At 34.2% G+C, this 16,482-nt stretch overlaps 1 protein-coding gene and 1 non-coding gene across 2 annotated transcripts in view; both read right to left on the reverse strand.

The window, feature by feature from the left end:
- The window catches only part of LOC123547876 (prominin-1-like), a 48,723-nt gene extending 34,074 nt beyond the window's left edge, over positions 1-14,649 (reverse strand). The window contains exon 1 of the mRNA XM_053551182.1: positions 14,063-14,649. Coding sequence (XP_053407157.1) covers positions 14,063-14,291 — 229 coding nt within the window. The 5' untranslated portion in view covers positions 14,292-14,649. The remainder of the gene's footprint in view (positions 1-14,062) is intronic.
- Positions 14,650-15,814: 1,165 nt separating this feature from the next.
- Trnay-gua (transfer RNA tyrosine (anticodon GUA)) lies at positions 15,815-15,903 on the reverse strand. The gene is given in 2 exon segments: positions 15,815-15,850; positions 15,867-15,903. It is a non-coding gene; the product is annotated as a tRNA-Tyr (tRNA).
- Positions 15,904-16,482: the final 579 nt, after the last annotated feature.

Below are 16,482 nucleotides of genomic sequence, written 5' to 3' on the forward strand. Positions count from 1 at the left end.
GTGTCATTTTCTTTTTCCAGCTATAACGAAAACAAAATTAGACGCTTTAATTATTAAATTCAAGACACGTTAAGATCTATCTGTTTAAAAGAGAATTAGCTTAATATATATCTAGCATTGTGTAAATGACAACTTAGCAAATTAATGATAGTCAAATCCTCAAAATTTGAACTGCCATATCTTTTCCTACAGTGGTCCACCTTTAAAGGCTCATTATGCCTTTGTTGAAAATGCGACGGCCACATTTTCCGTTATGAACATAAAATAGACTTCTTATTAAATCCTATTTCTTATAATTACTTTCTTTAATATTTGTCAAAGATTGCAATATTGCTAAATATACTAGAATGTTTTATATAATCTATTGTTTTTATTACCTCCCTTTATGGCTCTGACTATAAATGTTCATGTGCAATACTAAAAGTAGTGCTTTTCTACCCATGTAAGTACGCGTAACATCTATTCGGAAGGCTGTTTCATCTGTTTTTAAGATGAATATTGCATTATAGACCTTTAAGGTTTCACGATGACTTTCAGGTTAAATCATCTAATGTTAGGCATTACTTCCACTTTCAAGCAAAACCATTTTGCTAACCAACTGAACTCGAAAATAGAAATAGTTTATATCTATAGTTTGACATAAATACGATGTCTGGACAAGTATACTATAAAATCACCTTAAACTACTAAAAAAGCATAATTTGATTAAGCCTTCCGGTACCTGGTTTCCCGTGCTTTGTGAAAAGTCAAGATTCTGTTAAACATTATTTATGGAAAACTCGACGTTCAAATCAAGTTATATTTCCTTAATATTATCGTAGACCCGGTTTGGACCAGGACTGCTTCAGACAGAGCCGCAACGGGTTACATTATACCGTAGTTCCTTCTATTAAAATCTCCACGTTTAAGACTCGATAAATTATGTCAAATATTGGACAATTTAAAATGATTGATAGCTATAACTTATCCAAAGGAATCCCTAGAGCTGAAGCATGTTTCCTTTGCAAAGATAATGTATGCCCTTCAATGTTATTTTAATTTAAAGGATATGAGAAATATTATGAGAACTTTACCCATTTAGGACAATTTTGAAACCAAGTCTTGACATGCATTAGGTTGAAGGTTTAAAATATTAATGGTTGACAATCAAAAGTTGATCAACATTTATTTTTTTAAAGTAATAAAAACTGAATTTTAAATTTGTGGTAAAACAGTTTCCGCACATTCCTTGAAAACAAAAATCTTCACAACTGTCTGTTATTGATTTAATATATAATTATTTGATCATGTTGATTGTATCATAATATCAATCTTTGCTTTTTTCTGACTATGTAAGACTTAGGAATTACACACCGGTGTATCATTGAAGGTTCCATGTGTACCGCCGTATTAACACATATCTGTGGATGTCTCTAAACTATTTTTGGTACTTGTAACATGTGTAAATGTTGGTTCTGCTCAACCTGGAGCTAGAGGACATGGGCGGTAGCATGTATTTCCACTACCGTCAATGAACAGGCTCAATCAAGCCGAGCCGGCAACATTTTCATTTTTGGCGTGTTGGGCGAGCTGATGAGTTTCCACTTTTACTATCTTAGTAGTCGTCTAGTGTTTGGGGATTCACTTGACTACTTACACATGAATTAGATACAGTCTGGATATTTCAGAAATGAAAACAGACGTCTATAAAATTCTAGAGCGCCATGCTTCGTAAATTGAACCCAATAAATTCGTAATGACAGCCGGCAAATCATGTATCCTGCGTATGTAATTTCCGTATTTTTCAGAGTTTACTGAAAGTTATTTGGGCTTTGAGCTACGTTACACCCGAAGATTGCCGAGCTGCGTAAATAGAATAAGAATCACGCTGTTATTACTGGTCCATAACCTTACATAATGTTTTACAACAAACTTACCATGATATTAGAATATAACCTTTCCCATCGCGGAAAAGTGTGGAATTGTGTGGAATTAATATTGTAAATACCCTTTTGCCATACGCTTAACGCAATCTTGCAAATAGACGCAATTACAAGAAAGTTTTCGTTTAAGTTATCATAATCATACTAAATAAATATTTTTCGGGAAAAAATGCATTTTTTCAAAATTATACGCATTTAATACTTCGATGTTAAAAATGAATTATCACATACTATTTACAATGCAGTCAAAATTATTATTACAGAACCAGAGTCAAATCTATGTACATGTGAGTTTTTTTTAAGTCACAGGTAATATTAGTATAAGTGTAATTATTTTGGTTTTAGTACTATGCCTGAATATAATTTATATTGTTCCGCTGCTCTTTCTGCAGCTAAACAAAACCATGCTACTTTTATCTCGTCCGACAATAAATTTAAAACGCACTGATATTACAATTTAGATCAATTTGTTTGCTTTTCTTCTCCTGCTGGGTAGCAGTTTAATATCGATAGGTAAGAGGTCTCACATGCCTATATCTATATCAATATCCCGGAAGATTTATAACGAAACTAAATGACTAAACTATTTAGATTGGACTTCAGTTTAATCCTTACCTGTTTAAAGTTGCTAAGCTTACTGTTCGAAATATACCTCGTTATCTTTCTAAATAGATAAAATTCTTTGTATCTTCTAACATAAGTGTACTTGAAACAAGTGTACTCAGTTCGTTACTGCTGTTTTAGGAGCAACAGGAGGAATGGTTTTATTTGTTACTAAAGTAGTCCCTATCAGACCTGAAGTATGTTCAAGAAAGGGTAGCACAATATTACAGACTATCCTGAAAACATTTTTGATAAATACATTTTAGTATGGCCAATCAGAAATAAGCAGTACATTCCCTTACAGATAAATTACGGGAAAACGTGCGATAGTGTAGATACTATTGTATTTTTTTTCAAAGAGCATGTTTTTCAGCCCAGATTACATTAATTTTGTGAATGGCTATTTTTTTTTTTTTGGTTGCAAATTGTTGTAAACAGTTTTTTTAGTTGTTAGTTTAGGTTGAATTGTTTGCTCAGAGATGGTAAATAAAATCAGGATTGAATACTATCAAATATAGCTGATGACGTCAATGGACTTCTTGCGAGATTGGACAGATCAAAACAACTTCTACGAGAGGTGTTCAACACTATTTTTATTTTGATATTTTATAAATATATATTCGGTATATGTTCAATGGCTTGTAATTTCTTGTAACATATAACCCACTAGTGATCTGTTGCAGGACTACATTTTACCCTTTAGCCTGCTGGCGGCGAGTTATTCTGCCTTTGCGACCAGTGCAGACCAAGATCAGCCTGCACATCCGTGCAGGCTGATCATGGTCTGTACTGTTCGCTATTCAGTCAATACATTTTCAATGAACACCCCTTCAAATAATAAATGGTACTGCCCAAATTGAATGATGGACCAGTCCATTTTAGAAATTTAGCAGGCTAAGGGTTAAGGTTGTGCTGTCGTCTTTTCAGGGTTCCCCATATACTGTTGGTTATTTGGGTTGTGTACACAAACAAAAGGCCAAATCTTCTGAAAACAGATTATGCACATTTGTGTCGACATTTTGTCAAGAAAAGGGTTTTAAACATTTCTACACGAAACGCGAACTTTTTAGTGTCTAGTGTTTATTTTAGTTCATTGCACTGAAACAAGTTTCCAGTACTAGCAAGTAATCCTGCAGCAAAAGTTCAACTTTACGGTTGAACGGCTACTTCATATAAAATTCACTTATTTACTAACGTTATTTCAACATTTCTTAGACTTTTACATTTTCAAAGAGCTAAATCATTACTATAGAAAAAGAAAACGAGAAAAAATAAAGGGGGTGTTAACTAAAATAAAACCCTCTGAATTACTCATTTTTGCTTCTTTCAATGTCTCTTTTTGAGACATAAATTTCTTACGCATGCGAAAGAAACATATGATTTTAAATTTCGATTGAATGCTTCATATCACACTGTAATGCAGTAGAATAGAAGAACACGCGGTGCTATTGAAAAAGCGTACGAGGAAAGGTCACTGAGAAAGTTCGGGACTACTTATATTTGGACTACTTGACCAGACCTGCGTAGACTTACATTTGATATGATCAGTCTAGAACGATCTTCAGTTCCTCGCGACCATTAAATATCACATATAGCACCATAGGTTACAATTTAGTAGAACATTAGTAATTATGTATTATTAGCGACAATCACCTTCGTTTTTCTGTAACGAGTTTGAATTCATATGGTATGTATTGTCACACCTATTTGTCTCTATTTACTGCGTTAAAGATTTTGTATTTGATACAAAAAAGATTACATTGTTTGCATATTGGAGGATTCTAAACTACGAATGAGCATCGAAGGACAAAATTAGTTTCCGTACGTCAGGGATGTCAATGGTGAAAGAACATCTTACTCAAGCGAGCCAAAATATAGACTATTGCTTCCTGATTCAAATGTTGCTGGGCCACTCTCAAACTTAGTAAGGGCATTAACAATTTGTTAAAGCATTACAGTGTTCAAAATAGTTTCATTTTTTTTTGTTCAGACCCACACATGGCACTACATTGACATGACACACGATTTAAAAAAACATGTGACATTGGAATGGTCACCTCAGTTCTTATAGCTTCTGGAGTTTCTGTTAACTTCCTACGGTTCACGTTGAAATGTTTATAGACTATACGTTATATCAACACAGAAGAGAGAGTTTCAAATAAGCTTAGAACCTTTCATGCCTTAATAATGTAGCGTTCCATGTTGTAAATGTATATAATTATATAAATAAAATATCTGTGTTGGTTTAAACAATATCTTCAATGTGAGATAAACTGCTATCAAGTTGAGAAAACACGCAGCAACCAGTACGGAGACCAAAAGAATAACGTTAAATTAATAATATTAGGTTATCTTTTAGGTGACATGCGATGATTTGCTTTTTCCTGATACCATGCTGGTCTCACATATTGCATGCATAACTTCGGATCAGACACATTGCTGTCAAGTTGAGCAAGCACAGGATTATTCACGTTGTCTCGAACAGCAGCCTTGATGGGTAAATGGCAGATGCATACAAACATATTAAAAACATATACATGTATCCCCCTAAATGACCTATTTTGCGAGACTGTCACGGAGTTTTCTTTTGTTGACCTTTTGCTTCGGTGGTAATATCTTTTTTTTTTGCCTAAAACGATCCGTTGAATCCTAATAAGGAGATAAATTGAAAAGCACTCAGTTTCCATTGTGCTTTTGCAAACAAATACTTGTAATCAGTAAGCACGTACTAAATATAGGTAGATGTTAAACAAAACCGCTTGATTAAAGTAACGTCTTATCTTTCAAAAAGGTTTAAGCGCAATTTACTCATTTTACCCACGTAAAATCCATGCTAGTTTTGATCATGTTTGGTTACGTATTGAAAAAAATAGACTCTAGTACTGCAGATCGAGTACCCTTCTTTTGATAAAACTTGTCACTCTTTTATCGCTGCAAGACCAGGAAGACACTTTGTGACTTGTATTGTCATGTCAATAATAAAAAATTGCAAGATCAGCAATGTTTATAAAGTTGCAAAGAAAAAAAATGTAATGGTTTACGCAGTATTATCTAAACTTCATTAACACACCCTATAACGTGATAGCGCGACACCACCAGATAACATGACACCAGATCGGATAACGCGACACTCTGCGGAGTTTGTTGTCGATTAGAAGTAAGTATTTTCAATTTTTTCTTAACACAGTGTGAATCAGTGAAATGCAGACTCTTACCAGGTTTCGAGGATAGAAAGAGGCATCTAAAGGAATGTTTTCTGAATTAAAAAGACCACCAAATAATCATACAGATGGCTAATCCACGGCCAGATTTTCATTGTTTTGGATATTGAACCGAGGATTTTTTCTCATTTCTGAAGCAACAAGCTTGGCATTACCCTCAATAGAAAGCCAAACATTCTCTCTCTTTGTCTGCCAAATATCCCGGCGAAATCTCCATTACTTTCGAAAATACGAGGTGTTAAAGTCGGATGGGTAGACCAAAAATGTTCTGTCTGACACCACATCATTCCCTGGGAAGGTTCTTACTGACACCAACTTTTGAAGATTAGATGTTCTGTCTGACACCAGCATTTGATCATACTTTTTTTTGCCTTTATTTCGCTCGATTTGCAATATTTTATCTAATTTACGCATGTTTTCGGGTATAACGGGTCGTTAAATTCATTTTTCTAATAAGGGCTTAGGTTATAGTGTAGAAATTCACCGTAATTCGGTCGAAAATGTGCCTTCGTGGTGTTGTTGAAAGTAGTATACATAAAAAAAACTTACTTTTTTATTTTTGGCACTTTTGCGTGTAAAATGGGGGCTTATTTCATTCGCAGAATGTATTTTCAGTAAAATAAGACGCGTTTCAGGTTAAATATCGCGTGTATATGGCAAATGATAAGAGAAAACGAAAGTAGGGTCGTTTACTGCGCGATGCCGTCAACAACGCGATTCGAGAAAGGGTCAGTGGCTTCAATCTGGCGGCGTTCCACCACAAATCTGTCTACACCACCTTTTCTTTTCATAGTTTGAACGGCTGATTATTTGTAGTTTACTATATATATATAGGTTTCTATGGTTTGAAGTTCTAAAAGTATAGTACATGGATCTAAACTATGGCGAATTTACACAAGAACCCTGGTATAAAACCTTTACAGTTCAAGACGACATTCAGCACGATTTTAGGTGTCATGACAATAAAAGTGTAGAGAAAGTAAAATCCCGAATGATTTAACGGTTGTGCACCTCTGAGTGGGGTAGGAGGAGTCATATTTTGATAGGATTGTCAGAGTCAATATTCAACAAGCTCTGAAAGACCTATTCATATATTGTTGACCTATTCATATTCTGTCAATGTTTTAGTATCTAGATATATATGATATATGAGCAACATGAGAAAACCAACATAGTGGCTTTGCGACCAGCATGGATCCAGACCAGCCTGCGCATCCGCGCAGTCTTGTCAGGATCCATGCTGTTCGCTAACAGTTTCTCTAATTGCAATAGGCTTTGAAAGCGAACAACATGGGCCCTGACAAGACTGCGCGGATGCGTATGCTGGTCTGGATTCATGCTGGTCGCAAAGCCGCTTATAATGTTTTTCTCATGGCGCGGCTCATATAGAAGTAGAACATATTTTGAAGGGGTCTCAGGCGTCATTTTGATTCATTGTGCTGTTGGTGGAATCCAGACATTTGAATTGAAAAGACTGGCTGGTAGATAGGTTGCTATTTACAGTAATGGAGACCCATTATTAAAAAAATCTTATAGTCCAAAGGTCGTGTACAGAAAATTTAAAGACATTCTCTCCTCCAGAACTTACTCTTTGGTACGCTTTCAAAAAATCGAAATGAATGTATTATCGTTTTGCATACATGCCCTTGATACATTAAAACAACTTGCTTGAATTGAAGCTGGCAATATTCATATAGACACCTTAGTTAAAATGTTAAGTTATTGCCAATTTTCAATATTACAAATCATCTGCAGGCCCGTCCGAAGTCTTGTAAAGTTGCGGGTGCTAATTATATAGCGGTCGATAGTTATAGCGGCTAATTCAACCGTTTTCGTATAATTTCTGTATATATCTATATATTCCACACATTAATAGCAATTAATATTTTAGGTTAATGGAAGAATAATGGACAACAGACGGAAGTACAGGTGTTATTACTGTGATGAAAGCTTTGCTGTATTTAAAGTTACAATAGATCATTTAGTGCAAAATCACCCATCATACTGTATCAGATATCAAGAAATTGAACTGAATCCTGAAAAATAGTTGAAATTAAAAGGTTTTATACCAGTATAAACTGAAACCACTGACCCTTTCTCGAATCGCGTTGTTGACGGCGTCGCGCAGTAAACGACCCTACTTTCGTTTTCTCTTATCATTTGCCATATACACGCGATATTTAACCTGAAACGCGTCTTATTTTACTGAAAATACATTCTGCGAATGAAATAAGCCAATATTTTACACGCAAGAGTGCCAAAAATAAAAAAAGTAAGTATTTTTTTTATGTATACTACTTTCAACAACACCACGAAGGCACATTTTCGACCGAATTACGGTGAATTTCTACACTATAACCTAAACCCTTATCAGAAACATGAATTTAACGACCCGTTATACCCGAAAACATGCGTAAATTCGATAAAATATTGCAAACCGAGCGAAATAAAGGCAAAAAAAGTATGATCAAATGCTGGTGTCAGACAGAACATCTAATCTTCAAAAGTTGGTGTCAGTAAGAACCTTCCCTGGGAATTATGTGGTGTCAGACAGAACATTTTTGGTCTACCCATCCGACTTTAACACCTCGTATTTTCGGAAGTAATGGAGATTTCGCCGGGATATTTGGCAGACAAAGAGAGAGAATGTTTGGCTTTCTATTGAGGGTAATGCCAAGCTTGTTGCTTCAGAAATGAGAAAAAATCCTCGGTTCAATATCCAAAACAATGAAAATCTGGCCGTGGATTAGCCATCTGTATGATTATTTGGTGGTCTTTTTAATTCAGAAAACATTCCTTTAGTTGCCTCTTTCTATCCTCGAAACCTGGTAAGAGTCTGCTTTTCACTGATTCACATTGTGTAAAGAAAAAAATGAAAATACTAACTTCTAATCGACAACAAACTCCGCAGAGTGTCGCGTTATCCGATCTGGTGTCATGTTATCTGGTGGTGTCGCGCTATCACGTTATAGGGTGTGATTAAGACATGCTGTATTTGCGAGTGATCGATACGGTATTATTAGGCCGGCTTGGTTTTGTAACCCGATTATGCCTAAGGCACAGGCCTCGCCCGATTTGTACTCGTTTTAGTCGGGCTATATTTCTGCGCGCCTCAATTCGATAAACCTGCGAGACATGCCGAATAGTCCGATCGAAACATCAAGGCGCATTTCGGTGTATCGGTCACGTGACCTGGATAGTCCGGAGTTATATCAATCGAGCCCAAACAAACATCTTTAGCTGGGAGGAAAGTGATAACGTATCTTTGGTTGTGTTTTTGTGACGTTAAACAATCTAGCAACAGTTCTGTAAACAGTTTCACAGACGAAAATGTCACAAAGCTTGAATTCTATTTTATGACCAATGTCGTCTGGCAAATTGATTGAATAATATTAAGTTCGTTGAATACTTAAATCTACATGTATATCAGTATCCCGGAAGACTCATGGTTCGAGTATTTAAACAGGAATTCAGTTTAATCTGCTAACATGTTTCGTACAGGTATCGTTATCTTCCACAATGTCACTTCTTTATTTTAACATACGTACGCAAACACTGGAGTGTTCAAGTATACCGAACTGTTAAAACTACACAGAATACCGCCAGTTTGGCGCAAAGGTTTCTATCAAATTTTACTTATAAACCTGTTACCATAAGTCTTGTTTACTTGCATAAAATTTCGAGAAATGAAGAAAATGAATGCGGCAAGTCATGTGTCATTATTCGACAGGAGACCCGCTGCGAAAAATGAAAGTCGAAAATAACAAAATATTGTTAAAATGATGGATTTCACCTCATACACCAAGTTGATCAGAAAACGTCAGTGACACGTATTCAAAAGATGCCACCTATATTCATGCTAATTATCTATTTGATTGATGTTAACCCAAAAAACGTGTTTGTTACTCGCTTTAAGGCTTATGTTCAGGAATTACAACAGCCCCCCACCCCCAACCCGCCGCCCCCACAAAAATACATATGTATCGTTTTAAACAAACTAAACGAAAGCAAGTCAGCCCTTTTGACTGAAGTACTTCAAATTTCAATGTTGTGGTAGAAATAATTGACAAGTGCATTATTTTGAGAAAGTGGTCTACTGTACATTTGTATATTTATTACGACGAAATGCGTTTTTTCATGGGAAGTCTGGTCAGGATCCATGCTGTTCGCTAACGGTTTCTCTAATTGCAATGCATGCAATTCAACGTCAAGATGTTCGCATGAATAAAGATTACAGTAATTAATGAATAAAAGATACTCCAGAAATGTAAATGAAAGAGTTTACAAATCTCACTCCAGCGAGTCTGTAACGTAATTGGCTATATATCTCTTCTGATTGCTCTCTGATTTTTTTTTTTCTCGAAAACTAATTTCTATATGCAAAGAGACATTGCTAAGTTCTGAATCTTAAGTTGGGCATGGATATTTTTTTTTTTGGTTTTATTCAAATCGTATGCATGAAACGCAACTAAATATGGCATACGTCTGGAGGTTAATAACATGCTTTGATACATCCCAACAATTAAATCTTCTGTTGGACATGCGATAAAAGGTTGCAGATTAGCTCTGCTACAAAGAACGTTTTTTACTTTAACACAGACTAGACCAATGTGTAAGCTTTGGAATGTCACTGGCATTGTTTGTCATCGGTTGTCTTGTTGTTGAAGAACAAACACTAGAAATATCTTGAAAAGATTGTTGGCGCAATTTGAAGCATAGAAAGATGTTGCAATCTGAAGATTTTTGTCATGCATATGTTTAAGCACACATTTTAATAAGAGTAAACAATGTTAAATAATGAAAATGCATACATCTGTATTGCGTAGAACGATAGTTCGCTATATGTTCAATACTAGTATATAAACAGTGAGAACTGACGTATTTTGCCATTTAAGAACAAAAAGCTCCATACTAACAAATTCTCTATCAATCATGCATCCGTCACTTATTCATTCATACTATAATTAAAAAACTTAATATACACAAGTATATTGTAAATATGGTCTGTTTCAATGTATGATCTATACAGATATATGTTGTAGACTCATTGGGGTTAACCGTTAAAACATATGCCACATCTACTTACAAGAAAAACGTTGTAGTTAAACAATGACTAATTAAAATATCTTAAAAATATTTTTGTAATATTGAAATGTATATACAACTGGTTCACACACCAGCAACAACCTAATGTGTTCCGTTAGGGACAGCGCTTGCTCCCTGTGAACGCTTCGAATTCGCCATCGTACTGTCGTACCTTCGCGCTTCGCATTCACAGAGAGCAGGCGCTGGCCCTAACGGAACACCGTAACAACCATCTTAATAAGACTGCACCGAAAGATATAGGCCATGATACGCTGTTACCATACACACAACCTTACCAGAGATCATGTTAAATTACATGCATGTATGACCTTAAGAGACCTTAAACGCGAGACTGTCACAGGGTTATCTATAATTGTTGTCTTGTTGCTTAGGAAGTTTAAACCTTTGTTTAACAAATTAAGCCTTGCAAACATTTTATTGTCATTTATCATACAGTGATTCAGTAAATTTGAAAAAAGGAGACAAATTAGCAAGTTTTTTTTCCAGACAAAGATTATCAGTTATCAGCTTTGATAGCAAATAAAAAAGTATCAGAAAATATCAGCTTATTAAATCCCTTTTCAAATACCAGGTAAATACAGATAAAAATCTTCAAATTGTCCAAACATTTTAAGTTATTTTTTCTATGAATTGCAAAAGCAAAAAGAATGATGTTTCTTTGTTTTGGTAAAGGACCGAAATCTTTAAACTAATGAACATCACATGTAATATGACGGATTAAAAGATAAATTGATCTTATTGTAAAACAAACGCGTTTTCTGTTTGCAATTGGTAGGCCTATTACTAAAATACAAAAATGTATACCCATTTCATCCGCGAAAAATCATACTAGCGTATGGGAATATTTCCATATTTTAGAAACTGGGTTGAATTTAATAACAATGTACAATATCAGCAATAATTTCAAATTTCCTACGGTCATTTTCGAAAGATAGAAGTAAAGAGTTCATTCAGTAAAGATCAAAATAGGAAAACTATACAAAGGTCTACATTATTCTACTCTTGTGTGTAACTGATATAATCCAACGTTGTTGTTTTTTAATATAATATATTGTTTTGAACTTGAGAGGCAGAGCCGCTTACCCAGCCATTCATATTTGTAACGTAACAACAGTTCGCAGTATCGTTACAATCGGTAGAATATGACCATGTTGGAGTGTTTGTCAGCAATATGATTGAAACAGTAACAAAACAATTAAATACTTACCTTAAAATCATTTAATGTACTATATAATAACACTTATTAATAGAGAGAAGACTTAACTAGTCAGTTACTTTGTAAACACGTACACTGTCCTAGAGCTCCAGTTAAACAGATTTTATTATAATTATGCTCTTCAGTGAAATACTGAATTCTATCAGTGAAATAAAATTTATATTTTCCCTGTTTCAAACAGTGAAAATATCATTTTCATTTTTCACTGGTACGGAACTAGGCCTATACTTGAATGCGAAATAATATGAATTATAAATGATAGAACATTATTTGCAAAATATTCTTCGGTAAAGGTATAAATGTATAAAAATAATAATAGGATAATAAATATTTACATTCTGTTATAAATAAATGTAAAAGAAATCCGGAAACATAATAGAACTATTTACATTTTTTCTACTAAGATATTCTGACGTCATGATGCGATTTACGTGACGTTGCGCGGACAAACTTAAAACCTTAAAATACACAAAATTAACAGAAAATTTGTTTGTCGAAATATATTTCGCTCGTGAACACCATAATTTGCATTTTCACTCGTGGCTGCGCCGCTCGTGAAAATATTGAATTATAGTGTTCACTCGATGAAAAAAGTTAATATTTCAATCTTACACTCAAACAAATCCACTGTCTAGTTCTATGTCCGCTACGCTTTCGTCCAAATGTTAATTTGAAATGTTTTTGAAGACAAAGCTGTTTTTTAACACAGGAGAAAAATGCTACTAGATTCACGGTCCAAAAAAGTGGTTGCGTCTGTATTTCATACTGTCATAAAATCGGAAAAAGCACGGATTGTTTAGTAATTTTCCCTTTATATTTCTGTTATAATAAATAAAGCATCATAATGTACTGAAATTTAAGGTAGAAGACAGAAAAGGCGTCTACATGTGTATGTTTTATTAATTCAAAACAAAAAATAAAGTTAGACATGGTTCACTTTCTTCCCCTCGAATATTAAAAGACGGCATCTTTGAATTGTTATTGTAGGCTGTTTCTGAATTAAGAAGATGTACTTGTTTTAAAGAAATAAAAAGAAAAAATCACACATTTTTTTTTCATATAAATTAATCTAATTGCGTATAAATAACGAGCTCATGATAAGAAGTACGGTATGCAAATCGCTTCCGGGTATTTGTTGATATCACACGTCAATTCTGAGTGGTGTTGCAATGTGACCAATTAATTTCCGTATATTAGTAATTATCTAAATCAAAATGTTGATATAATATATGTCGATGTATTTATTTATTATTATATTGATGTTATATTTATTTATTAATTATTGTCTTATCAATGTATATATTCAGCAAAATATATAATATGGATAAATAAACATAAAATACAGTACAATGCCATTCAGTAATTGAATTACAAGATACATTTCACACGTGTAAATCATGTTAAATGAACCAATATCACACAAATCGTGTCAATTACAGTAAAACATACTAAAATGTCATTTGATGACAGTAATAAACTTTAAGACTTTTATAATCTTAAGAAATATTTGATCATAATTTAAAAAGTCATATATATCTATTAACAGTGTTAATCATGTCACTGGTACACGATTCCTACCAGGAGGAGGTCAATAACTCCTGTCTGAAATTATCTAAAAAAATGAATTTTAAAATATTTAAAGCCGCAAGAACTAAAACAGACCATATAAATTAAGACTCATATCCTTCGCATCAGGTACAAAAAGAACTGATTAACACTGTTTTTTTATGTTATACACTCTTTTTAAAACAAAAGCTTTATGCAAGTCTTTATACTTAAAGACTGCCCCAGTGATGCTTAAATTATGTGCGATAACACTTTCTTATTTTGTCTTAAAATATAGACCATTCAGAGTTTTTATAAATATTGCAACCAAGTTTTTGTTATTAATGTTTAAAACAATTCAGCAAAAATAGCTCCTTAAAAACGTTTCAATGTTCACGGGTAATTAACTTCTGTATACAGGAATTTTTGCTTACTTTAATGAATCTTACCATTTATAAAATCAGCTGGAAAGCCTCCGGGAAGCGCTGTATTTATGAAGCTGCGGGCAAAGTCGAACATAGGTCCCATTCCACCATCGTCGTAATCAATACCGGAAGCTTTATACTCTGGCTCGTCTGGCAAGGAATCGAGTTGAACCTTCCCGGTCGCGCAGTCCGATCTTTGTGCGTGTAAACACAGGGTAATTAGAAATACTGCCGAACAATGAAATATCCACATCTTTGAAAAAAAATAGCTTGCGATAAACGTTCGAACGTGATGTTAACTATTTTAAATCTGTCTTAAATATTTTTGTAACATATCAGTACACTTCGCAACAAAAGCATGTCTCACATCCTATGTTCTTAAAATAAAAATACCCCCAAAAAATTTACAAATAACTGCAATGTTTACACACTTGAAAGCTATCGGGCATGATAGTGCGGCAGAGGTAAAAGAGTAACGTTTAAACCCTCCCTTCCTGCAGCCTTATCAGGACGATTTCAACGAATTTGGGTAAATTCAGTGAATTTGGATTAATAATGCCGATATGGTATCAAAGCTGTTTCACTATAAATCACAAAAGTACACTTAATCCTTGTCGATTTTAAAATCTGTTCAACGTCACAATGCTCGCATCAAAGATATATTAGACACATGATAAATTCCACAAATGAAACGAAATTCAAAATTAACAATTGCCTCCTACAGTTTAAGAAGTTCAATAATAATTCAGTAACATACATTATACGCAGATTTTGTTCAAATGTTTCGATACATTTTTGACATGATTACTAATTAACAGGTAAATAATTGACTAATGAAATTAAAAATAATTGAGTGATTACCAATGACATGTACACAGTAGCAATCGTTCCCTAAGGGATGGGGGTGACAGTTTTTTCCGCTTACACATGCACCTAATTCAAATACAAGTATATTATGATGATTTGACAAACAGTTGGGCATGGAAATGTCTAACCCTTGTACAAATTAAATATCGTCTTTTAATTTATGAACTGTTTTTTATTATGTCATGCGTGTCTTACTTTATAACGATTATGAGGGTTGAACCTGTTCTTGTTGGAATTATCTTTAGTCACGAAGTTAAATTATCATCCTAAATTTATACTAAAATACTTAAATGTTGAAAACAACATTGCACATGAGAAATCAGACATTACTTCATCGAAAGATGTGCCATTTTTGTTGTTGTTGCTTAGATGAGATAGGGAATAAATGTTCAAAAACAGTCCGTTCGGTTCGCTCAATAGGTAACACACATGTGTAAGCTTCAAATCTCGGACGAAACGTATGAGCCGTGCCATGAGAAAACCAACATAATGGTTTTGCGACCAGCATGGATCCAGACCAGCCTGCGCATCCGCGCAGTCTGGTCAGGATCCATGCTGTTCGCTAACGGTTTCTCTAATTACTATAGTCTTTGAAAGCGAACAGCATGGATCCTGACCAGACTGTGCGGATCCATGCTGGTCACAAAACCATTATGTTGGTTTTCTCATGCCGTGGCTCAATTATACTCTCTTTTATAGCTGACTTATCATCATCCACCGAAGATTCGTGTGGGGAAGTTGTCATAACAAAATAATACTTGTACGAAATCCAAGTGGTTTCGTTAAATGACCATTTATATATTCAACTCTTTACCTTATTAACAGAACATAAATAACACAAATCTTCATATAACAAACAGTACACATGTATACTTTTTTTTTTTGCCCAGTGAAAAAAAAAAGATATCGTCACGCGAACCGGATTCGAACCAGTGACCTAAGGATGACAGTTTAATATCCACTACAGTCCTCCGCTCTACCAACTGAGCTATCACGGGATCACACTTATCAATGTACTTATCTTACCATAAATACTTTTTCAGAAGACGAGCAACATTAATGATCAATCAAACTGACAGCGACAATGTCAGTTATTTATGTACTAATGTAATTTACATGTATTAACAAATGTTTATATAGAATAACGCTTTAGGAATGTTGTGTGTAATATTTTTTATTCTGAAATAGAAGTTTTTAAACAATTGAAAAATGACATTATTTCAGTCATTTTCAGAAATGATAATATGAAATAAGGCACCGTCTCAATCGGAGATCATTTGAAAAGAATTTTTCTAATGACAAGCACGGAAGGACACATTTATAACTCGACAGTAAATATCGCATGTTTTTTTTTACCGTAGGTGGATCGATCCCGATTTTCGTCACTTCGAGTAGGATCGATTCCCCATCAATCTAAAGGTAGATTTTGGAATAAAAACAACACTGCCTATATTTGTTATGTGGGCGCTAATCAGACACAAGGAAAAAGCGTATTCTTAAAAAAAAAATCCGAAATCAGACGTTCCGTGCACGTGCTGGAAGGACACATTTTTTAATTCGATAGTATATATATCTCT

Source organism: Mercenaria mercenaria, chromosome 9 (assembly GCF_021730395.1).
Source record: "Mercenaria mercenaria strain notata chromosome 9, MADL_Memer_1, whole genome shotgun sequence".
Lineage (NCBI taxonomy): Eukaryota > Metazoa > Mollusca > Bivalvia > Venerida > Veneridae > Mercenaria > Mercenaria mercenaria.